The 26,801-nt window shown below is 36.4% G+C and overlaps 1 protein-coding gene across 3 annotated transcripts in view; it reads right to left on the bottom strand.

Moving 5' to 3' along the window:
* Positions 1–26,801, bottom strand: part of PHKA1 (phosphorylase kinase regulatory subunit alpha 1) — a 130,950-nt gene that overhangs the window by 89,093 nt on the left and 15,056 nt on the right. For all 3 annotated transcript variants that reach the window (XM_007992078.3, XM_007992080.3, XM_007992079.3), the window contains exons 4-8: positions 24,229–24,397; positions 12,689–12,771; positions 6,546–6,626; positions 1,424–1,522; positions 200–346 (exon numbers count right to left, since the gene is read on the bottom strand). In XM_007992078.3, coding sequence (XP_007990269.2) covers positions 200–346; positions 1,424–1,522; positions 6,546–6,626; positions 12,689–12,771; positions 24,229–24,397 — 579 coding nt within the window. The remainder of the gene's footprint in view (positions 1–199; positions 347–1,423; positions 1,523–6,545; positions 6,627–12,688; positions 12,772–24,228; positions 24,398–26,801) is intronic.

The following is a 26,801-nucleotide window of genomic DNA, read 5'->3' as shown; positions in this document are numbered from 1 at the left end:
TGTTTTCTAAAGTGGGTGTGCCACCCTGCATTACTACCAGCAATGGCTGTAGAAGCTTTAACACTTTTAAAAGAAACTGTAAAAACAACTCAGAAAACTTAAAGGTTCCTTGAAATCAGGTCACACTTAAGGCCCCCAAAGGCACAATTTACCCTTAAAGTCACAGCCTTAAATAAAACAAAGGCACATATGGACATACCTGAAGCTTGGTGATGATTTCCTGTTTCGTGAGCTCCACCAACTGGTTATCCTCTACTGCAAAGGCAGGGAAGGAAACCACTGAGAGTAGACTAGCATCAACCTCTTTTGATGTTGAAGCACGGGGCAGTAGTGAATTCAGGATAGACTAAGGGAAAAGTAGTTAAGTTTATATAAAAGGATGTATTTCTTCTCCCTTTACCCCAATATCTTATCAACACACATGATATCACTTTTGAATATGTTTGACAGAATAGAACAGAACATTCTTTATCTATTTTAAGTAGGTTAGTAAATACCTTGGCATTATAAAACTAATAGCTTTAGTTTCAAAAGATTTATGTAGAAGAGGACCATTCACAAGAAAATCTAGACATTACTCAATAGTTAGAACTTAGAAAACCAGCAATTTCTGTAAATCATCCCTTGTCTTAATTCTGCTCTCAATACTTCCCTATCCTGATTCTTAACCAGTTACTCATGGATAAGGAATATTCTAACATTATTATACCACCCACAGTGCTGTTGCTCCATTAGCAACTACTTAAGAATAAAGTCAAGAGAAAACATAGCTGCTGAGAAGCAGGATAGGGAAGGCTCAGCTCCTCTACTTCTGACATATTTTTTTTCTCTGGGAAATTTTATGTTTTTAAAATTGGAGATGAGTTTATATTCAATAGGACCCTATGGTATCTAATCAGGGTTTAAAGAAAAGGAGAAAATTCTTCATGCCAATGAGAAAAGCCTTAATCTTTCCATATGGAGAGTAATCCTAAACAAAACTGAAAATACATATTTGCCACTTAAAGTCTAATCTCCAAATATCTAAGCTTAGAGCCAACCAGGGACAAGAGAATGTTTCAGAAACACTAACAAGAATACTAAAAATCTATCATCTCTTGTTTTCTTTATATATTTAGAAAAGGAGATAATCAGAAAGAGAGACCATATCCTTTTGATATGATAGTGGTGGATAATTTCATATAGTATGGTGGGATCCCTTTATAACCTTGGGCTACAGAACAGGATTATGATCTATTTTATAGCCCATGCTATATTAGGCTTATCTTGGTACAGTATGCTTGCTAAAGATATTTTTGGTATATGGTAATTAATCAGATGATACACTCTCTCTCATTCAGCTATCCTTAATCTAAAGCTCATGCTTAAATCTGAGTCTGGGCAAGAATAAAATTTGCTATTTCCATTTTCCATAATCTCTTACCTGGCAGTGTTGTACTTCATCAGCCAGGACATGGATAACGGATTGAGGCCCACCTTTTACACCAAACAGATCCAGTTCATCTAATGCTTCCAGGGCTGCCTGTGAGGAACAAGAAAGGAAAGGACAAGTTTAGCATTAGAAAGATATATATTTCTTCTCCCTATACCCCAGTATCTTATCAACCTACATGTTATCACTTTTGAATATGTCTGACAGAATTTATAATAAAATAACATTATTTATTCCCAGGGCATTCTGAGTTTTTCTTTGTCTCCCATATTGTCTCAGAAAAAGTTAAGGAGTTTGTAGCACTATCGAGTTAAGCACCATACGTTAAGTAACATCATTGTACTCCTTCCTTCTATGAGTTCAACTTCTTTAGATTCCACATATAAATGAGATATTATGTTTTTTAAAATAGAATTTATTTGTTAATTTCTTACTTTTCTAAATATATTTTTGGATCATAAAAGTAAAACACACTCCTTACAGAATATTTTGAAAACATAGTAAAGTACAGAGAGGGCAAGAAAATCACCCAAAACAACCACTTTTAACATTTTTGACATGTTTTTTATTAGTTTTTTCTGTCTATTTGTGTACAGTTGAGATCACATCTGGTATCCTACTTTTTACAGTTGATAATATAGGATAAGTATTTTTCCATGTTACAAAAACTATTTTGGAATACTATTATCTCATATGGCTATAATAAAGTATATTTTAGCCATTTACCAATTGTTGGAAATTTAGGTCGCCTTTAATTTTGTGCTATTAGAAATAGAACTTTGATAAACATCTCTTGCTAAATTATAAATTCCTTGAGGTCAGGGATTATGTCTTCACTAATATCTAGCACACAGTATGGCATACGGTAGGCTCGCAATAATGGCTGTCAAGCTAATAAAATAGCTCTTTGTATTCATTTTGAATTATTTTGTAAGCATCAATTCCCTGAAGTAGAATCATTGGGTAAAAGAGTATGAATAATTTTTAAGGCATAATGCTAAATTGCTTTTCTTGCAAGTTGTACCAACATAGCTATCACTAGCAGTATATGACAATACCTTCCTTAATGCAAACAATGTATTATCTTAAAATTTTTTCCTAATGTGATAAAAAATGGTATATCTGTTACATTCACATGCATTAAATTGCTAACAAGATTGAATATTATTTCTAGTATTTATTAGTTATCTGTAATTCCTCAATTAAGGGGCAGACTTGACCTAGTCTTGGGGGTAGAAGGCAGTTTTGAAAGTCTTCCCTGAAGAAATGACACCTAAACTGAGACCTATAGGGTAAGTAGAAATTGGCCAGGCACAAAATACTCATTAATTACTGCCTTACTATTCTACTCCTTGCCCCCCTTTTCACATGTCCTTTTCACATATAACTACATTCATTCTAACCCCCATAGCCTCAAAGTCTTAACTCATTCCAGCACCAAGGATAAGACTCAAAAGTCCAAAATCTCATCTGTGAGTCTGAAATCAAAACAATTTATCAACTTTCAAGATACAATGGTGGTACAGGAATTAAGACAGACAGAGATATTCTCATTCCAAAAGACAGGAATAGATAAAAAGAAAGGAATAACAGGCTTAAAGCAAGTCTTAAACCCAGCATAGCAGATATTAAATCTGAAAGTTGAAGAATAATCTCTTGACTCCATGCTCGGGTTGGGATTGGGTCTCTAAGGCCTCAGGCAGCCCTGCCCCTATGGCTTTGATGGGTGCAGTACAGGTGGCTGCTTCTGTGGGTTGAAGTCTGGTGCCTGAAGCTTTCCCAGGCAGGCCTTGCATGCTGCCAGTGACTCTACAGTTCTGGCATTCCAGTGGTGGTCCTGCCCTAGTGGGAACTCTCTGTGGAAGCTGCAACCCCATGTTTCTGCTTCAGTGTTGCTCTAGCGGGGGCTCTCTGTGATGGTTCAGACGAGTCTCTGCCTGGGCCCAGAAGCTGTTTTATATATCCTTTGAGATCCAGGTGGAAGCTGCTATGCTTCTGCAGCTCTTGCATTCTGTGGACCTGCAGAATTAACACCACATGGATACCTTCAAGGTTTATCACTTGGACCTTTTGGAGTAGTGGCATGAGCTGGGTAAACACTGAAGCAGGGGTGCCAGGAGTAGAGTCCCAAGGCAGTCCTGGGCATAAAGAACACCATAAAGAACACCCCAGGCCTGTCCCCTGAAACTATTCTGCCCTCCTAGGCCTTTGGGCCTGTGATGGAAAAGGCAGCATCTAAGATCTCTGAAATGCCTTGGGGTCTTTCTTCCACTGTCTTGAGGAATAGCACCCGGCTCCCCTTCATCATGCTGATAAGTCCAAGGTCAAGGGGCCCTGTCTGGTGAGGGCTTGTGACTGGTAGAAACTCTGCAGAGTCCCAAGGTGAAATGGGATATCACATGATGAGGGGGCCTGAGTGTGCTAGCTCAAGTGTCTCTTCCTTTTCTTATAAAGCAACCAGTCCCATTCCCATGATAACTCACTAATCCATTAATCCATGAGTGGATTAATGCATTCATGAGGGAACAGCCCTCATGATCCAGTCACAGCTTAAAGGCTCCACCTCTCAATACTGCTGCATTGGTAATTAAGTTTCAATATGAATTTTGGTGAGGGAGGACCACAAACATTCAAGTCATAGCAATTACAAAGGGAAAATAGAAAATTTACAGTGGAGAAACCTGGTAGATACCACCTTAATGAATTCATAAAAGATAACATCAACAGTAATGGGGCAAATTCACATCATGTGTTTCCTGATAATAAACTAAGAACACAGCATCATGTCTGTGGTATTCTTGTCAAAAACACATAACCTGAATCTAATCGTGAGGAAATATCACACAAAATCAAATCGAGGATCATTCTGTAAAATAACTGGCTTATACTCTTAAAAAATGCTAAGGTCATGAAAGACAAGTAAGGACTCCAGACTGAAGAAGCCTAAAGAGACATTACGTTAAATGTAATATGTTATCTTAGACTGGATCCCGGATCAAAAGGATTTTTTTTGCCATAAATCACATTATTGGGACAACTAAATAAATGTGAATGGGTTATGTCAATTAGGTGGCAGTATAATGCCAGTGTTCATTTCCTGATTTTGATGCTTGTATCATGGTTATAAAAGAGTCCTTGAGGAAATTCACACTGAAATATTTAGGAGTAATGGGGCTCATGTCTGCAATGTACTCTCTACTGGTTCAGAAAAAAATAATTGTGTGTGTATGTTTTGTTTAATCAGAGAAAAAGATAAAGCAAATATTAACAAGTAGGGAACTTGAGTGAAGGGTACTATATAGGAATTCTTTGTACAATTATTATAACTTTCCTCTAAGTCAGAAATGATTACAAAATAAAAAGTAAAAAAGTTTAAGTGGAAAAAACTTTAAATCAAATATACAAAAATACTGATAATATCCAGGTATTGAGAAAAATGGCAAAAAAGCTCTATATGTAAACTTGTAATAATAAGTACCAGTGCAAAAAGAAACAGGTTGTAATAACATGTTCTCAATGTTTGTTTCCAAAGGTATTTCTCTGTCAAACACTTTTATTCACTGAAAGAAATAGCTTATGATAAAAAAAAAAAAAGAAAAGAAAAATGACATCTATGGTATATAATGACATATATCCATCATATGAGGATGGGGAAATGTAAACTAGTGGAAATATTTTTGAAGGGCAATTTAAAAGTATACATCCCTTAACTTAAGGGTTCCACTTTTAGGAATTTTTCCTATAAAAATATTTGTGTAAATTTACCTGGATGTATGTACAAGGATCTTCACTAAAGCATTATCTGGAATATTAAAAAATAAAGACAATTCTGTCAATGGAGCAATTATTGAATACTGTATAGCAGCTGAAAAGAATGAACTAAATTTGTCTGTCTGAAATGACATGGAAGGATGTTTGGTTATGTTGTTCAGTGCACTATGAGATTGTTAGGCCAGGCGCGGTGGCTCATGCCTGTAATTCCAGCACTTTGGGATGCCGAGGCAGATGGATCACCTGAGGTCAGGAGTTCGAGACTGGCCTGGTCAACATGACAAAACCCTGTCTCTACTAAAAATAAAAATAAAAAAATTAGCTGGGCGTGGTGGCGGATGCCTGTAGTCCCAGCTACTCGGGAGACTGAGGCAGGAGAATCTCTTGAACCCAGGAGGTGGAGGTTGCAGTGAGCCGAGATCGTGCCACTGCACTCCAGCCTGGGCAACAAGGCAAGACTCCGTCTCAGAATAAATACATACATACATACATACATATACACATAAATAAAATAAAACAAAAATAGAATGAAATTCTATTATGACTCCCCTTGTCCTCTTTGTTCTATGTAATATTTTTTACTTTGAATTCTACTTCACTTGACATTCACATAGTCACCCTAGCTCTTTTTCATGTTTGTCAGACTATATTTTGCTCATCCTTCTGTTTTTAACATTTCTGTATCATTTTGTTATATTAGAGCTCTTATAGACAGCATATATTGGATTTTCTTTTAGTTTTTAAAATCAATCTATGTCTTTGCATATTAGTAAGAGAGACTAAATCATGCATATTTCTCATAATGGATATGTTTGATCCTATTCCTGCTATCTTATTGTATGTCTTCTTGCTGTTTCCAGAGAAGACAAGAGTGGGTAGGATGAAAAAGTAGAGCCAAGTTGAACAGTAATGCTGTTGCTGCTAATGATGATGATGATGATGATGATGATTTGGGGGATGGAGGAAAATAAAGAGGATAGAGGATTGAGAGATGATTCCTTGATATAAAGCTTGGTCAACTGGTAAACGGAAGGAATAAAAGCCTTCTTTTGCTTGCTTTTGTAATGGTAGAGATGATAAGTTTAGTTTAAGTCCTTTCACGACCTTATGGGATATAATATAAGTAAAGACATGCCACAAAAGCAGTTGGATATCAAATCTGCAGCTTATGAAAGTTTTCATCTACATATCCACGGTTCTACAGGAGAATCTGAATGTTGCCTGTGGTTTAAAATAATAATTAATTTGATTATGGTCCACACTCACATTAAGTTTTATCTGTGACAAAGGGACATCAGACTTCCTTATCCCATACGCAGTATAAACAAGAAAGGAAAATTACCTTTGCCATTCCAACTGAACTGGCATTCAATTCTGAGATCCCTTGGTTGGTCTTGTCTCCACGTTCCCATATCCCGAAGTCCTGGCATAAAATAACCAATATACAATTAGCAAGTCATAACTACTAAATACTTCCTAGATGCAGGAAGTGTTTGCCCTTGAACATAGGACACTAGGAGTAACTAATTTTATATATATATATACATACACACACACACACACACACACACACACACACACACCCCCACAATGCTTATTAAGGAGATGCTAATGAGTTGGGTGGCCCCTGCAGCTACTTTGCCAATAGCTTTAAATTCTACTGGAGCCTCCAAGCTGTTGGAAGACTCCTCAACAGTTAATCAGGAGGGCTAAGAATTATAACCCAGTCTATCTGGAGAGGTGTTTCTCAAAATTTTTCATTAAAGCAAATACCCAGTAGATCTGGAAGATGGAGCCTAAAGAGCAGCCTAATATTTTATTGTAAATGTTCATTCTAACTTTACTCTCTATTGGTACTGACAATGTACCATGCACTTATTTATGCATTTTACATTATCTTCCTTAGTCCTTACATTTTATAGATGATGAAACTGATGATGCAAAGAGAAGTTAAGTGACTCACTCAAAGTCACACAGCTAATAAGTGACAGAGCCAGGATTACAGTCCAAGAAATCTCACTCCAAAGCCTACCCTCTTAGCCAGAGCTCTATAAATCCCCTCAATCATACAGCTTTTAAAATGACTTTTAAAAACTTTTTATTTTGGAATAACTTTAGACTTATACAAAAGTTGCAAAAACACTACAAAGAGTTCCCATATGCCTTTCACTTAGCTTCCCCTAATGTTAACATCTAACATAACCACAGTGCAATAGTTAAAGCTAAGAAATTAACATCAGCACAATACTATTAACCAAACTATGGACTTTATTTGGATTTTACCACTTTTTCCCCACCAATGGCCTTTTTACATTCCAGGGTCCAAACCAGAATTTCATGCTGCATTTGTCATGTTTCTTTAAGTCTCTTCTAATCAGTGACAGTTCCTCAAGTCTTGTCTTTTGTGACCTTGACACTTTGAAGATTAGTGATCAGGTATTTAGTAGATTTTCCTCAATTTGGGTTTGCTTAATGTTTTCTTATGATTAGACTGAGATTATGCATTTTAGGCAAGAATATATATTACAGACATTATGCTGTGTCCTTCTCAGTGCATCATAGCAGGGATGTACAATGCTGAAACATCTTATTACTGGTGATATTAACCCTTATCACTTGGTTAATATGATGTCTGCTAGGTTTCTCAATTCTACTGTTACTATTTTTTCCTTTGTAATTAAGAAATATCTTGAGAGAGATACTTTAGGAGCATGCAAATATCTTGTTTCTCTCAAACATTAACCCACTAATTCAGCATCCACTGATGGATCTTGCCAGAAACAATTATTACAGTGGTGTTTTAATGGTGATTTTCTAGTTCTCTTCATTACTCCTACAGCCATTAGTTGCAACTCTTCTCTAAGGAAGAGCTGTCCTTTCTCTCCCATTTATTTATTTATTTATTCAGTTATTTATATTGCTATGAACTTACAGATATTTAGGTTTTTCTCTGGCTTATAATAAAACACTATCACTATTTATTTTGTTGTTCAAACTGCTCCAGCTTTGGCTTTGGGTACTCTTTCAGGTTGGCTCCTGTGACCTTTTGACATGCCTATTCCTTTTTGAGCATGGCTGAACATGGTAGGTCCTGCCTGAAATCCCAGCAATTTAGGAGGCTTGAGGTAGGAGGATCACTTGAGCCCAGGAGTTTGAGACCAACCTGGGCAACACAGTGAGACCCTGTTTCTACAATTTTTTTAAATTAGCCAGGCATGATGGTGCTTGTCTATAGTTCCAACTACTAGGGAGGATGAAGTGGCAAGATAGCTTGAGTCCAGGAGGTTGAAGCTGAAGTAAGCCATGATTGCACCACTGCATTCTAGCCTGGGCGTCAAAGAGAGGCCCTGTCTCAAAACAAAACATAACAAAACAAAACACTCCCTTTTTGAACATTTTTTCACTTTTTGGCACTGTAAGATGCTCCAATCTTATCTCGTATTTTCCCCACCATAGCCCTGGAATCAACCACTTCCATAAGAAGCCCTGGTTTATTTGATCAGATAATGATAGTCAGAATCCAAGACCTGGGCACTGGGTACGCTCATTATCACTGAGGTGTCATTGCTTCTAGGCCCTCTTATGAAATGGAACTTGCAAACAGACAAGTGCTCATGTGTATGTGCATGCACACACACACACACACCCTCCCACCACATCTATATCTCTGTATCTACCTTTAATTATTTTTCATGCCAAATCTCTGAGTTAAAGTGAAGTTTCAGGAAGGTAAGCCATGATGGTTGGCCTTACCTGTCCCCCAATCCAGCTCCATTCTAGTTTGTGCAGCAAAGGTTAGAGTATGAGAATACAGAAATATCAATAATTCTACTGTTATAATCATTGGATATAATGGAGAGGCCAAAGAACCCTAATTTCTGCACTGAACCACAGCAGGCCTGTGGTGTCAAAAGCAAAGCCATCAGTCAACAAATAATGTCTGTTTGCATAAAATTATCTATGTTAGGTTTGTGTTTCCGGTGAATATGAAGTAACAGGTTCCAGATTTACCTTCCCACCTTCAACAACTAAAAAACTATTTATAACATAATGGTTTTCAATACAATGAACATCACACAATGAAGGACAGTGATTTCTGAGAAAGTGCAGCAAATAGGATGAGTCCTATGACTGTCCCAGCCTACTGTTGTAAGAGTTTCCAAGCCACTATACAGGGAGGAAAAAACTAAACAGAGCCTGGCAGACTCCCTGAGTTGAAGAAATGGAGCTAAGAGTACAGATACACCAAGGTAACCATAATTTGCAGGACAGATTAACAGAGAAGAGAAAGCTACACAGAAAACCACAGAAATCTGCAGAGGGTCCGCCTCAAATATTCAGCAGAATAATGAAGAATGCATGTAAGTGAGAAAACTACTTGAGGCTAGGGAAAGAATCACCCAAAGAATTAAAGGGAAAAAATACCTAGTGCTCACACAGGACAAGAAATAGTGCCTGTTCTAACTAACCAGACTAGAAAACTTCATAATTCAGGAGACATGGGGTAGAGTATTCAGAAGTGTCTTACCTATGTAGTGGGGGAATAACTAGCTCCAGACTAGACATGACTCTGGTCCCATGTAACACATTTTAAAAGTAATAATGGATTAAACTGTTTTCAACTAAATTAACTAGGTCCCTGAACAAAACTCGGGAATATTTACAGGACTACAACAATATCTAGGATGTAACAAGGTAAGATTCATGATGTCTTTCATCCAATAAAAAATTACTAGGCATGCAAAGAAGCAGGAAAATATAGCCCATAATGAGACAAACCAATCAACTGAAACCAACCTGGAACTAACACAGATGTTAGAATACTCAGATAAGGATATTAAAGCATGTATTATAACTATATTCCATACATTCAGAAAGCTTAGTAGATACATGGAATATAGAAAAATAGACTCAAATTCAACTTTTAGCGATAAAACTATATCTGAGCTGAAAAATACACTGAGTGGGATTGGTGACAAATTAGACATTGTAAATAAAAAGATTCGTGAAATCGAAGGTATAGTAATAGAAGCCATCCAAAATGAAACACAGAGGGAAAAAAGAATTAAAAAACTAAACAGTACATCTGTGAGCTGTGGGACAACATCACACAGCCGAATACACACGTTATTAAATACCCAAAGGAAGCGGGGGAACATAAAAACAGTATGAAGAAATAATTGCTGAAAACTATATATGCACAGATCCATGGAGCTAAATGGACCCTAAACAGAAGAAATGTGAAGAAAATAACACCAAGAGATATCATAATCAAAGTATTTAAAATCAATAACAAAAGAAACTTTTCTTTTTTTTTTTTTTTTTGAGATGGAGTTTCACTCTTGTTGCCCAGGCTGGAGTGATCTCGGCTCACCACAACCTCTGCCTCCTGGGTTCAAGCGATTCTCCTGCCTCGGCCTCCCAAGTACCTGGGATTACAGGCATGCGCCACCACGCCCAGCTAATTTTGTACTTTTAGTAGAGACAACGTTTCTCCATGTTGGTCAGGCTGGTCTTAAACTCCCGACCTCAGGTGATCTGCCCACCTCGGCCTCCCAAAGTGCTGGAATTATAGGCATGAGCCACCGTGCCCAGACATAAAAGAAATTTTTAAAAGCAGACAGTCGGAAAAGGCACATTCATGTAGAGGAACAAAGATAAGGTTGACAACAAATGTGTCATTAGAAGCAATACAGGCAAGAAGACAGTGGAACAATATTTTTAAAGTACTGAAAGACAAAAACATCTGCCATCATAAAATTCTACACCTAGTGAAAATATTTTTCAAATACGAAGATGAAATAAAGACTTCTTCAGGCATATAAAAGCTACAATAATTCATCACTAGAAGAATGAAGAAATGTTAAAGAAAGTTTTTCAGGCAGAAGGAAATAATGCCAGATGGAAATCTGAATCTACATGAAGAAACAAAGTACACCAGAAATGGTAAATGAATTTCTAATTTTTATTTAAACATATTTAAAAGATAACTGTACAATTAACAGAAATAAAAAAATAATGTGTTGGTCACAAAGGAGGAGGGTGGTTAGTGAGAAGTGGAAAACAGGCCGGGTGTGGTGGCTCATGCCTGTAATCCTAGTACTTTGAGAGGCCTAGGAGGGTGAAATTGCTTGAGTCGAGGAGTTTGAGACCAGCCTGGGCAACATAGCAAAACCTTGTCTCTACAAAAAATACAAAAATTAGCCAGATGTGGTGGCATATACCTGTAGTCCCAACTACTCAGGAGGCTGAGGTGGGAGGATCACCTGAGCCTGGGAGTTTGAGGCTGCAGTGAGCCATGATCGTGCCACTGCACTTCAGCCTGGGTGACAGACAAAAACAGAAACAGAAATGGAAACACAGCAAAGGGGCACACAGAGAAGACACCTTTGGTGGTGTGTCTCCAGTATTGTCCTGGAGTAATTGACTGCATTTATATACTCAACAAATAATAATAACTTTTGTATCTTTACGGAGGTATAACTGATATACAAAAAACCTGCACATATTTAAAGTGTACAACTTGATTAATTTTGATATATGTTTTCAGGCATGAAACTACCATCATAATAATGAATATTGCAAAATTTCCAAAAGTCTTCTCATACTCTTCTGTAATTCATCTCTCCCTCTGCTCCTGTCCTGAGGCAATCATGGATCTGCTTTCTGTCACTATAGATTTCTAGAATTTTATGTGAGTAGAATCATACAGTCTGTACATTATTTGTCTGACTTCTTTCACTAAGCATAATGTCTTTGAGATTCACCCACTGATGCATGAATCAACAGTTCATTCCTTTTTATTGATGAGTAGTATTCTATTTTATGGATATACCACAGTTTGTTTATCCATTTACTTGTTGATAGATATTTGGGTTATTTCCAGTTTGGGAGATTATGAATAAAGCTTCAGTGAACAACAACGAACAGTTGTCTATGTTAGACTGCAGAAGAAAAAAATCGCATTCCTGTATAGTGTCTAACTTAACATTTTATATAGAGAAGACGTTAAATATATTATGATTTAACAGAAACCTACCTCATATGGTAGTTGTAAGGAAAAATAACTTTTTTGCATTGTAAGCACTGAATCAACACCTGCAGATGATATTACAAACATTGACTAAATTTTGTTTCTAAGTAGCTAACTGACCCACAATACAACCTAGCTATCTTGCTCTTAAGACCTTAAATCATTAAAATAAGACAATTTAGCCCAGATTGCCAAATACATACCATGAGATATCACAGAGTTTGAAAGGAATGAAAGTATAGCATCCTGACCCTCTTGTCTCTGTAACCCCCTTGAAGAGAAGACATAGGATCACAGGTCTTAATAAAGAAAGAGGCTAAAGACAGTTTCTGCCAGAAGCCTTTTAGGTTGGTTCACTATGAGCAGTAGCATTAAGAAAACAACTGAGTTGCCCAGTATTTAGAAAACAAAAACATCATATGTCTAAAATCCATTCTAAAATGAGTACTCACAGCAGTTTTATATGCAGCTTCAATGTAAAACACAAGGTTCTGTATGAAATTGACTTCATCTAGGCTGTGGACAATATGGAGTCCTGAGGAAAGAGGGAATAAAGATACAGAACTAGTCAATTATCACTGTAAGCTTTATAGGCAGCCATAGTGACTAAGTGACCTCACTAGTCCCAAGTAATCCTACTCCTGTCTAGGAACAATGGAAGGTACTTTGATCTTAAACTATAAAAACAAGACCACAAACAAGCCCTAGGCTAGTCTCCAACTAAGCGAGATATAAGCATATTTCAACATGGAAGAATTTTAACTGTTATTTACAGATTTTACCAAAAAGTAAAATCTGATTCTATAGGTAACTAATTTATAATATGCTTAAATGTACAAACCTAAGCACTTGGGGAATAAAAGACAAATATTTCAAAACTGAGCTGGAAGGGGTCTAAATACTAAGCAAGAAATAGATAAAATTATGATTTTAAAAAGGACTTAAATTGTATTTTTAAGTAAAAATAATTATTCTAAATGTAAGCCATACAAAGATATTATAACTTACACGCAGAGTGTTTTACATGAATTATCCATTTAATTTTTACAACAACCCTAAGAGGTAAGCACCTCTATTTTCTCCATGAGGCTTAAAGGAGTTAAAAATTTTCCTAAGGTCATGTAACTAACAAATAGTGGAACCGGGACTCAGTGGACTTGTCGATTTCAGTTTCATTTCAGAGAATGCTGAATGCAGTTTCATTAGGAGGTAAGATGCTATACTGCCTCCTAATATTTATAATATGATCCATTTTTGCTTAAAAACTCGTCTCTTTATATCTCCCCCCTCAAGCATACAGAACTACAAAAATACATACCAGGAGGATGTTAGTTAATAGCAGTTATCTTTGGTGGTGAGATTCAAGGTAGTTTTATCTTTTCTGGACATCTTTGCAATTTTACAGTATTCTACAAGAAACAGGTGCTACTTGTGTAATATAAAAAGTTATATTAAAAAGCAAAATCATAATCAATCAGAAAACTGCAGGATATATTTCACAAAAATTTATACAAAATTACTAAATCCTGAGCACTAAAAGTTTTTATACATGTAAAATTTACTAAGCAGTTTTTAATACACCTTTTATAACAATAAATATTACTGTGTACATATTAAAGACTTGGTTTAGTCTACTTGATTCTAAACTAAGAAATCATTTCAGAATTTAAAAATCAGGCAGCTAATTTTTCCTTTCCAGTCTATAACAAGCAGGAGGAAAAAGTGAACATCAGGTTAGCTATAGATACTAAACTTTTAAGCTTCTCATATTTACTTGGTGGAGGCTATTCTATTTAAACAAAAAATTTTGTGTCCACATTTGTCACAAAAACACATGCGCTGCTTTAATGGAAATGAGTACATATGTTCAGCTATGTAGTTGTGTTATAGCCAGAAAAAAACAAGAATTTCCAGTTTGCTGAACAGTGGGCATATCTAGAGCAATTAGATCTAGGTGGAAAAAACTTCCTTAAAAGGGCTTGAGAATGGAAAAAGTCCTCTCACATTCTTAGAAGCATGACGTAAAATGATTGTCAAATGTTTCTTAAAGTCAGCTTTCAAATGAACTCCACTGTGAATATCCTGAACACCCATTCCAGTTCAGAAAGAATTCTTAGAACTAACACGCCCTTCGTAAGTCAGTACTTAGTAATACTCTTTCATGAAAAAAATCAAACTGTATTGAAGGATAACCAGTGAGTCTTGCTCCTACCCAGAACCACATCACCTTCACCACTGCCAAATCTCTGGAGAAACCTGTTTTACCAGTTTCTTCTGTATCCTTTCAGAGACATATTATGCATGTACAAACATTACACAAAGGATAGTACTGTATATTATACTGGTTTTGCTTTTTCATATATAAGTAACTTGGAGATAATTTCAAATATGTCTGTCTCATTTTTTTAATGTCTACAGAACATTTCACTGAATGGTTACTCATGTAACCAGTTCCCTACTGAAGGACATTTAGGTTGTATCAAATCTTTCATCACTAGAATGTTGCAATGAGTATTTGTGTAAACATATCTTTATGCACAAGTGCCAGTATATCAGGGCAGATTCTTAGAATTGCTGACCCAAAGATGTAAGCATATTATTTTCTAATGTTTTATTATGAACACTTTTAAACAAACAAAAAAAAGAAAATTTTACAGAGGACTCCTGTATACTCACCACCTGAACTCCACCATTAACATTTTAGTGTACTTTGTTCATCACGTATTCTATCCATCTTCCTTTTTGACACATTTCAGAGTAAGCTGCAGATATTCGTACACTTCCCTCTAAATACTTCATCATGTATATTAAATTTTGATAATCATCTCCAAGTTATTCTTCAAAGAAATTCTACAGTTTATATACCAACACTGACTGCCTGTTTCCCTACATCTTTGCAAACACAGGCTTTAATAACAATTTTTAATCTTTGTCTCACTTTAATGGATAAGAAATAGAACCTCCTTGTAGTTTAATTTCCAATTTTTTATTATGAGTAAGGTTGTGAATCTTTTCATATATTTATAAGCTATCTGTATTTCGCATTTCTTTTCCTATGAACTGTTTGGTCACGTCCTTCAGATTTTTACTGAATTGCTGGTCTTCCTGTTACATACGTATACCAGTCTTGGTATATATATGGTCTTGGTATATATATATATATATTACATATATATGTACCATCTGTATAATAATAAGCCTCATTCTCTGTCGTTTTTAAAAACAACTTTATTGAGATACATACAAAGTATGCATTATAAGTATATATTCAATGGTTTTTAGTGTATGCACAGTTGTATGACCATCACCGCAATTGATTTTAGAACATTTTCATCACTCCAAAAAGAAATCTTGCACCCATTAGGAGTCATCATACATATATATGTGTGTACCAGAAAGACTGACAATTCAATAGAAATCAGAGGCTGAGAGAAGGCAGAAGTATGAAACTGGCCTTATTCATCTCTTAGATTTGTATCACAGCTATACCATACAAATGCCACATATTTCTACCACTTATGTCCTTTTGCTCATAATCTCCATTTAAATGGCCTTCCCTTCCTTTCCATATCTTGAAATCTCACTGTTCTTTCAAGGCCCAGCTCAAACGCTACCTCCTCTGTGATGCTGTCATTGCTTCCCCTCTTCTGTGGTTCATACATATTGTGTGTGTGTGTGTGTGTGTGTGTGTGTGTGTGTGTGTGTGTATTTGCTCAGCATTAAACTTTAAAAAAATTTTTCCTGGCCGGGCACGGTGGCTCAAGCCTGTAATCCCAGCACTTTGGGAGGCCAAGACAGGTGGATCACGAGGTCAGGAGATCGAGACCATCCTGGCTAACACGGGGTGTTACCCCGTCTCTACTAAAAAATACCAAAAAAACCTAGCTGGGGAAGGTGGCAGGCACCTGTAGTCCCAGCTACTCGGGAGGCTGAGGCAGGAGAGTGGCGTAAACCCGGAAGGTGGAGCTTGCAGTGAGCTGAGATCTGGCCACTGCACTCCAGCCTGGGCGACAGAGCAAGACTCCTCTCAAAAAAAAAAAAAAGAAAATTTCCTTTTTTCTATTATTGATATTTTAACAAATATTAAGGAAATTAGTCTCTTGCACATCATATGTGTTGCAAGTATTGTTGCTAGTTTGTTGGAATTTGGACTTTGTTTATAGTATTTTTTATTATCAGAAACTTTTTTCTTTTTTGAGATGGAGTCTCGCTCTGTTGCCCAGGCTGGAGTGCCGTGGCACGATCTTGGCTTACTGCAACCTCTGCCTCCTGGGTTCAAGTGATTCTCCTGCCTCAGCCTGAGTAGCTGGGATTACAGGTGCCCACCACCACGCCCAGCTAATTTTTTTGTATGTTTAGTAGAGAAGGGATTTCACCATGTTGGCCAGGTTGGTCTTGAACTCCTGACTTCGTGATCCACCCACCTCAGCCTCCCAAAGTGCTGGGATTACAGGCGTGAGCCACCGTGCCTGGCCACATCTAAACCTTTGATCTATTAACATATATTTTAAACCATGGGACTGTGTAACTTTATAATTAAAAAGAACTATATAATCGGTATTATCAGATTGCAAACTCCTCCTGATCCATGGCTCTGTCAAAATAGCATCCATAGCACAGGGAAGTTGCAGGAGCAAACTGGCAAAGTGTGTTTTTTCTTGTAACGGTAATGACATTAACTTCTTGGAAAGACGCAGGTAAAGAGAAGAGATGATAGTGACATGGGACATCAGCTTCATAGTTTTAGCTTGTCATCTTTGTGTGCCAACGCAATTGAGCAGAGACAGAAAAGGCAAAAGTATGAAACTGGTCTTATTCATCTGTTAGACTTGCATCACAGCTATACCATACACATGCCAGACATTTCTACCATTTATATCCTTTTGCTCATTATATTCTCCATTTAAATGGCCTTCTTCTTTCCACGTCTTGAAATCCTACTGTTCTTTCAAGGCTCAGCTCAAATGCTATCTCCTCTGTGATGCTATCATTGATTCTCCTATTTTGTGACTCACAGAATTTTGTTTTTCTTACCTTTATGAACTTATTTTTTTACTCTGTATTATAGACAAACGTGTACTTGAATTTTAAGGAAAGAACTATCTTATTTATATCTGCATCTTCTAAAAGTATCTCACATAGCCACTAAAAGTATCTCACATAGTATTATGAATGGTATTAAACAGCATTGAACAGTAGATGTTTGAAAATTTATTAAGGGATTTTAAACACCTCTGCTAACCACAGGAAAGGGATGTCTCTTGAGGAAAGGTCATAAATGGAGGACCTCTGGATCCTGTGCCTCCTGTAGAGCTGAGACACTGCTTGTTGAACAAAGAATGCAGAGGTGAGTACACATAAAATGAGATAGGGATGGATTAGACCAAATGTAACAGTACTATATAAAGAATACTAAAGCATACAGGGCTCCAGAAATGGAGCTAAATCAGTGGTCTATTGCACTTATATTCTGCACTCATCTGTATAACATTAAGCCTCTTTCTCTCATTTTTAGAAACAACTTTATTGAGATACGTAAAAAGAATGCATAAGAAGTATATATTCAATGGTTTCTAGTGTATGCACAGCTGTGCGACCATCACCACAATCAACTGTAGAACATTGTCATCACTCCAAAAAGAAATCCTGTGCCCCTTAGCAGTCACTCCCCATTTCCCTTCTACAGTTGCCCCCCAGCCTAAGTAATTACTAATCTACTTCCTGTCTCTATGATTTGTCTTGGTTGACATTCATATAAATGGAATCATATAATATATGGCCTTTCATGTCTGGGTTCTTTCACTTAGCATAATAATTTCAAGGTTTGTCAGTGTTGTGGCATGTATCCGTAATTCATTTTTTATTGCCCCAAATATTCCATCTTCAGAGGTAGCAGTAACATGAAAAAAACTTTAAAAATTCCATTGTGCAGATGTATCATATTTTATTTATCCATTTATCAGTTGATAAACATTTGGGTTATTTTTGTTTATGGCTATCATAAGTAATGCTGCTATAAACATTAATGTATAAGCTTTTGAGTGAACATACATTTTCATTTCTCTTGGGTATATATACACTTAGGAGTGAAACTGCTAGATCATATGGTATCTCTTTTTTAATCCTTTTAAGGAACTACCAGACTCTTTTCCAAAGCAGCTGCACCATTTTACATTTCCACCAGCAGTATATGAGGGTTCCAATTTCTCCACATCCTCAGCAACACTTATAATCTGTGTTTTTGATTACAGTCATCCTGATGGGTGTGAAGTGGTATCTCATTGTGGGACCCACATTTCTTTCAAAATTAATGATGCTCAGTATCCTTTCACGTACTTATTGGTTATCTGAACATCTTTTTGGAGGAATGTCAACTCTGATTCTTTGACTATTTTTAATTAGGTTATTTATCTTTTATATTCAGTTCTGAGAGTTCTTTATTTTAGATACAAGTACCTTATCAGATATACGATCTGTGAATATTTTCTTCTATACTATTGGTTGCTTTTTTACTTTCTTGATGGGGTTCTTTGAAGCACCAAAGTTCTTAATTTTGATACATTCCAGTTTATCTATTTTTTCTTTAGTAGCTTATGCTTTTGGTGCCATATCTAAGAGGTTTTTTCTTAACCCAAGGTCAGAAACATTTACTCCTATATTTTTCTCTAAGTGTTTGCTATGTATTGAATTTTGTCCTCCCCCCAAAAATTCATATGTCGAAGCCCTAACTCCTAATATGACTATATTTGGAGATAGGGACTTCAAGGAGATAATTAAGAAGATAAATGAGGTCATGAGGGTGGCCCTAACCCAATAGGACTGCTGTCCTTATAAGAAGAGGAAGGTACACCAGGAGTGCATGCACATAGAAAAGAGGCCATGTAAGAACACAGGAAGAGTAGCCATCTGAAAGCCAAGATGAGAGGCCTCACCAGAAACCAACCGTGCCAGCCTTGCTCTTGGACTTCCAGCCTCCAGAACTGTGAGAAAATAAATTTCTGTTATTTAAGCCACCTATTATGTGGTATTCTGTTGTGGCAGACTAATACAGTGTTTTAGTTTTCCCTCTTACATTTGGGTTTACAATTAATTTACAGTTAATTTTTTAAAATTTAATTTCATTTTCTGTTTGTTTGAGACGGAGTCTCATTCTGTTGCCCAGGCTGGAGTGCAATGGCATGATCTCGGTTCACTGCAACCTCTGCCACCTGGGTTCAAGCGATTCTCCTGCCTCAGCCCCGAGTAGCTGGGATTACAGGTGCACACCACCATGCCTAACTAATTTTTGTATTTTTAGTAGAGTAGGGGTTTCACCATGTTGGCCAGGCTGGTCTCAAACTCCTGACTTTAAGTGATCCCCCCACCTCAGCCTCCCAAAGTGCTGCAATTACAGGCATGGGCTGCTGTGCCCAGCCTTGAGTTAATTTTTATATATGGTGTGAGGAAGAAGTCCAATTTCATTCTTTTGCATGTGGACATACAGTTGTCCCAGCACCATTTGTTGAAGAGACTATTCTTTCCCCATTGAATTATCTTGGCACCTTTCTATTCCAAAGAGCTACATGTCTATACTTATGCCAGTACCTGTGCTGTTTTAATTAATGTAGCTTTGTATTTTTGAAATTAGGAAGTTGGAGTCCTTCAACTTTCTTCTTTTTTAAGATTGTTTTAGCTCTTCTGGGTCCTTTAAATTTCCATATAAATTTTAGAAACAGGTTGTCAATTTCTGCAAAGTCAGTTGATGTTGAATCTGTAGATTAATTTGGGAAATGTTGCCACCTTAACAATAAATCTTCTAATCCTTGAATATAGATGTCTTTCCATTTAGTCAAATCTTTACTTTCTTTCAACAATGTTTTGTATCTTTCAAAGTACAAATTTTATATTTGTTTTATTAAATTCATTCCTTATTATTTCATTTTTGATCCTATTTTAATAGAAATTATTTTTAAATTTCATTTTGGTTATTCACTCCTGTTTAGAAATATAATCCATTTTTGCATATTTATCTTGTATGTTGTTACCTTGCTGAACTTTGTTTATTCCAGATTTTTAGTGAATTCCTTAGGATTTCTCTATGTAAGAACTATCATCTGCAAATGGAGATAATTATACTCCTTCATTTACTTGATGCCTTTTATTTCTTTTTATTGGCTCTTTGCCCTTGCTAAACTGCCAGTACAATTTTAGATACTGGTGGCAAGAGTTGATGTCCTTGTCTCATTCTGATCTAAGGGGAAAAGCATTCATTCTTTCACCATCAAATGTCATGTTAGCTGTGGATTTTCAAAGATGCCATTTATCAGGTTGAAAAAATGCTCCTCTATTCTTTATTCGGTAAGTATTTATCATGATAAGGTATTGAATTTGTCAAATGTTTTTCTGTGTCTACTGAGACAATAATATACCTTTGTCCTTTATTCCATTGACATGATGTATTGCATTAATTAATTTTCAGATAATAAAACAACCTTGCACTCCTGGAATATATATGGTTTGGTCAAGGTATATAAACGTGTTAATATATTGCTGGATTCAGTTACCTAGTATTTTATTTTTATGTCTTTATTAATAAGAGATATTGATCTATAATTGTACTTTGTTGTGATATCTTTGTCTGGTTTTAGCATCAGAGTAATGGCTTCACAGAATGAGGTTGCAAGTGTCACCTCTTCTTTTTTGGAAGTGTTTGTAAAGAATTGGTGTTCACTCTTCTTTATTTGGTAGATTTATCAGTAAAGCTATTTGCACCTGGACTTTTCTCTGTGGAAGGATTTTATATTACTAATTCTCTTTGATTGTAGTAAGTCTACTCAGATTTCCTTTGCTTCTTGAGTCAGATTCAGTAGTTTGTCTTTCAAGAAATTTTCCCATTTCATCAAGATTATCTAATTTGTTGGTAACCAGTTGTCCATAGTATTCCCCTTTAGTTCTTTACATTTTTGTAAGGTTGTATCGATATCCCCTCTTTTATTCCTAGTTTTAGTAATTTGAGTATTCTCTCTTTTTCTCTTGGTCAGTGTAGCTAAAGATTTGTCAATTTTGTTGATCTTTTTAAAGAATGAACTTTTGGTTTTGTTGATTTTCTCTACTGTTTTTTCCATTTTCTGTTTCATTAATTGCTGCTGTAATGTTTATTACTTCATCATTTCTCTTTGCTTTGGGCTTAGTTTGCTTGTCTTTTTCCAGTGCCTTAAGGTGGAAGGTTAGTTTACTGATTTTTCTTTTCTTTTTTTTTTTTCATTGGTGTTTACAGCTATAAACTTCCCTCTAAGCACTGTTTTCTCTGCTTCCTATAAGTTTTGGTATGTTGTATTTTCTTTTTCATTTAGCTCAAAGTATTTTCTAATTTCCCTTGTGATTCTTATTTGACTCATTGGTCATTTAGGTGTGTATTGCTTAATTTCCATATATTTGTGAGTTTCCTAAATTTCTTTCTGTTCCTGATTTCATTCCATTTTGGTCATAGAACATACTTTGTGTGATTTTGAAATCTTTCAAATTTATTGAGGCTTGTTTTACGGTATACCATGTAATCTATCCTGAAAAATGTTCATGTGCCATTGAGCTAGTATATGGTTTAGCTTCTTGCTCTTGAGCTACTAGCCTCCTCTTAATTGCTTAGAACCCAAATCTCCATTGTTTTTTGAGATTGCCTTTAGGTTTTAACTTTCCCACACTCTTAAATAAAGTCAGTTCCTTTGGGAAAAGCTACAGAGCTTTGTGTCCTTACAGCCTGCCTCTCTCCCCGGCAAAATTTCTGTGGCAGTGCTCCAGAGCTAGTGGTGAGAACAGTGGCCCAATTCTTTTGTAGTGACACCCCTGCTTTACAAATTGAGTGCTGGGAAGAGATGGTAACCTTTGATCTTCTTAGTTTGCCCCTCCCGGTGGGGAACCTCCACCCTCATAGTGAAGTGGGCCAAGGTTGATCAGGGTCTAATTCTCACCCTGCCTTTTCCTAGGGAGGAGGGGAGCTCCAGGCCTGTTAGCTATTCTTGCCTGAACTAGCTTCTGCAACATGGAGCTGGAGAGGATGAGAAATGATCACAACCTACCTCCCTCAGGGAGATACAGTGTCCCTAAACTGGGAACTAGCTGGGGAGATTGTGCTCTTGGCTGTACCCGCCTTGAATATTGCTTCTGCCATGCTGAGGTGGGGTGGAGGAGGGAGTAGATTGAGACTCAAATGCCACACTCCCTCACTGCTTTTACCAATACTTGGTAGATTTCCTGGAGTAAATGTTTCTCTACCTGCTGTATGTCCTTCAGACAATTTCCAATAATGTAAGTGGCTGGTTTTTAAAAAATAATTTTCAACATTTATGGTTATTTTGCTGGGGGTTCCATGGAGCTCCTCATGCCCCCATTCTATAAGTTGCAGTCAGGTTCTGTCTAAGCCTCTCTTTTAACCAAGGTTGAGATTTGTAAGTATTCAAAAATGTGTAGAGCATCACTAAATACTCTATGATCTTGCATACTACCATTTATATCTCACATATGCCCTTTCATTCTCAAGGTAACTGCCTTACATAAATTCTATATCAATCTTGCCTTAAAGTATTTCACTAACTTTCTAACTAGTTTGCCATATTAATCTTCTTTCCTATCCAATCTATGTTCCTACTACTGAAGTGAATCATCTGAAACATCCTTGATTATTTACCTTGAATGACTCACTACTGAGTACAGACTACACTCCAAACTATGTAGTATGGTACACAGGCCCTCAAATAGCTAGCCCCAACCTTCTAGTTTCACAGTTAGTCATTTTTCCAGATGCATGTTATACTCTAACCATAGAAGATATCCAGCCTTACCTTGATGGCCAGTACCTTTCAAATTTCCATGTTATATTCATGCTATCCCCTTCCCTTCTCTGATTTGTAAATTTCTACATATTCCTCAAAAGGCCTGATCAAATAGTATCTACCTTATTCCAAGTACCTATCAAACTCAGCTGATTGAGCTGAAAATCAAATGTTAAGTCAAGAATCAATAAACATTTGTTGAATGAATGGTTATGTCTCCTATAAGCCTCTTTGATACATTTCTGCTTGCATTCTGGGCTCAAAATGAAAAACTACAAGAGATACTCAGACATTGTTGCTTTGTAGACAAAACTCCAGAATTGGTATTAATATTAGAAATAGAGTTATAGCTGTCATTCTATTTAAATAAATTAAACCTAAAACTACATTTATTCTGGAAGAAACCTCCTCCCCTACAACAGGAGGACATATCTGGGTAGCTAGTTCATACTTTTGAGAAAAGGCTATTCAGCTTCTGAGCTGTGTGTTCTAGAGGAAATAAAGGAAAGGTTTATCATCAAATATTTATTTCTATTAAAAAAGGAGAAGAAGAGTATTTTGAGGGAATTCCCACCCTGAATGCCCTTAGTACCAAGGAGCTCAATAGCCGATTGGAAGATGAAGAAATTAAAATGTCAAAAATTTGGTATTTTGAGAAGTACATTAGTTTAGGAAGCTCTGGCAAAGGTCCCATTACATTTATAAACTAGGTATAATCGGATACATTGCCCTCCCCCAATTTAGGAGAAATAAAAGGAAATTAAATTGTTTCTTACATTTCCCTTTCTCAGGTAAAGCATCCAAAATTAATAAGAGAACCATCTGAAAAGAATATAGTATTCAATAATTTAAAAATTTGGATTCTGATTCCTAAGTTAATTTTCTTAATTTAGATGCCTATAGACAGATGCCTTGTTTATAATATATTCATAAACAGTAGCATAAAGTAGGTGATCGAATTTGTATTTATACTAACCGACAGGCTTGTCAATGTACTGTATGAGAACAAGCAATAAACCCCAGCCCTTCTTTGCCATCTCATATCTGAGGATTAATAAATAATAAAAAACACCTGTCTCAAGAAGATCTACCCCAGCCTTCCTAGTCCTCAATTTAAAATAATATTAATTAGTACCCCAGACTCCACGCTCAGGGGCTCCCAGCACTTCTCTCCTTGTACTGACCTGAGGCAGTCATTTGCGCTAAGAAGAGCAGGTACACAGAGGTAGCATCCAACTGCAGGTGTCCCCATTGATCATCACCCACTACAGTGGCACAGGTTTTGGTGTTATACTTGGCATGGAGGCTATCCTTAGTACTCTGACTATATTTGAAGGATTCTACTTTATCCACCTGAGAAGAACAAAAACATTAACAGAAGGATATACTGAAAAATCAACCCATATGCCACACTTCTGTAATACTCTAACATACATTATTGCAATGTGAAAATACATTATCTTCAGGCAATTGTGAATACTTAAAATACACTGTTACCTCTTTTTCTCTACACTAACACAACTGGAAAGTCTGTTACTGTTGTTTTTCAATTTAGGTGATTTAATTAGAAAATAATACCAAATAGTCAAAAACAGCTCTTTCCTATTCATTGCCTCTTGTTCACTCTTCATATGGTTGCTTTACTACACTGCACACTGTAGATATAAATTGAGATTCAGAGTGCTTGAGTGAGAACAGCTTAGTAAGAGATAACTGAATGTGAAAAGATACATTTGTTCCTGAAACTGAGGTAAAAATTTCAAAGTAAATTAGAATAAGAGGATATATTTTGAGAGAGTAATGAAAAGAGCTGCTGAGAGACACACAGAGTGAGGGAGTAAAGGTATGACAGTCTGAAAGGAAAATATCTTGGGCCCTTTCAAGCTGGGAACTGCTCAAGGAAAATCTGCCTCCCATTCTATTCAAAGTCATCCCCCTGCTCACAGAGACAGATGCATATTCTGATTGCCTCCTTTGGAAAGACTTAGCAGAAACTCAAGTGAATGCAACCATCTGTTTCTCACCAACCTGTGACCTGGAAGCCCCCGGTTGTGGGGTGTTGCTTTCAGTTGTCTCAGCCTTTCTGAACTAATGTACTAATTATTATTAGTGATTAATTAATGAACTAATATATTGATTGATGTCTCATGTCTCTCAAAAATGTATAAAACCAAGCTGTGCCCCAACTATCTTGGGCACAGGTACTCAGGACCTCCTGAGGCTGTGTCATGGGCACATCTTCAACCTTGGCAAAATAAACTTTCTAAATTAACTGAGACCTGTCTCAGATTTTCAGGGTTCACATTTTGGTAACCTCAAGGTGGGGTGGATTCTGAGTGGAGATGCCCCTGACCTTTGACAAATCTCCTGTTGGTGCTTGGTACCAGTATGAGCTAACTTTATGGCTCAAACCAACAGGACAATTTGCTGAGGCCTGAGAGCACCCGCTCCACAGAATCCCTGATCTCTCAAAATTTGGTCGAGATCTAAAGCTTATTTTGCTGTTACAACTCCTCTTTTTTTGGAGTTTTACTTGCTTCCAACACAAGGAAAGCAAGCTTTCCTGCCTCCATGTCTATGGAAGGCAGATAATTCCTTTATGGAGTTTGAGCTTGCTTCTAACAGGGAAGATGAGTTTTGTTTTTGTTTTTGTTTTTCCTGTTTCTAGGATGGTATAGAGAGCAGTCTACAGCCTGAGACCCATCATTATGTAAGAAACTGGTTTCGGATTCTGTCTTGCAAATTCTTTTTAAATGACTGAAGTTAGCATTAACAACCAGCTGGTGTTAAATTCTGCTTACACTTAGAGCACTCAGAAATCGTATAATTTGTGTGATGATTGTTAGTTTAGCAGCATTTTGTCCTAGCTGAAATACGGTAATAAGATTTTAAAAGATTTTTTTTCTTTTAAAGGAGCTCAATGGTTAAAAGTTGGCTTAATTAAAAGGTTAACATCCAAGATGTGTATGTGTATGTGCGCATGTGGGCATGTTTGTATTTAAAAGGCCTTCATGTTTTTGAGCTGTTTCTTTTTTCTCTCCTAAGACTTTGTCTTTTTTTTTGAGCAAAAGTCTTTTTTTTTCTTCTTAGTTGACTGAATTCCATTTTCACCTGATTTTTTGACTAAAATAGTTATTGCAACAGAGGCTACATTTGAGTTTTTAAAGAAGACACTCAGAAATGTCTTTGTTTAAAAAATTTTTTTAAGTGCACTGTAAAAGCATCTCCCTCTAGTTCTGCACCACCAGACCTTTCTCTCTGTACATTATGATGTAAATTTTGCTATTTGATTTCACCCAAACTATTTCCTTTAATGTGCAAATTTAAGGCTATTTAGCTGACAAATATGTAGGGTTGTGAAACAGGTTATCAAGAATATGAAAGTATAAGAAAAAAAGGGGGTCTTTATAAATCCATCGGCATGCCTAATATGTCTTTAGATGTATGTATATGTTGTGTGCACAGTGTTTCACTACTAAAAATATATGAGATCTAATTAATTGGCTTAAAGAAAAATAAAAGCACTTAAATCAGATACTAAAAAAGAATAGTCAAATGCTTTTTCAAGTTTATGTAACTTAAGTAAAATTAAATAAGCTAGTTTTAAAATTATTTGGTAAGGTAATATTAGAAATGTCTTAAGATTTGCCAGTATACATTCTTTTGTTTTGCACTTATTAATCAAGCAATTTCATACTTATCCCTGCCAAATACTATAAGGTGTCAAAATTTGGCATAGGGGTTAAAAACTATAAGC

The sequence above is a fragment of the Chlorocebus sabaeus genome, chromosome X (genome assembly GCF_047675955.1).
Source record: "Chlorocebus sabaeus isolate Y175 chromosome X, mChlSab1.0.hap1, whole genome shotgun sequence".
Classification (NCBI taxonomy): domain Eukaryota; kingdom Metazoa; phylum Chordata; class Mammalia; order Primates; family Cercopithecidae; genus Chlorocebus; species Chlorocebus sabaeus.
Note: the sequence above shows the minus strand (reverse complement) of the source record. Positions and strands in the feature narration are given on the sequence as shown.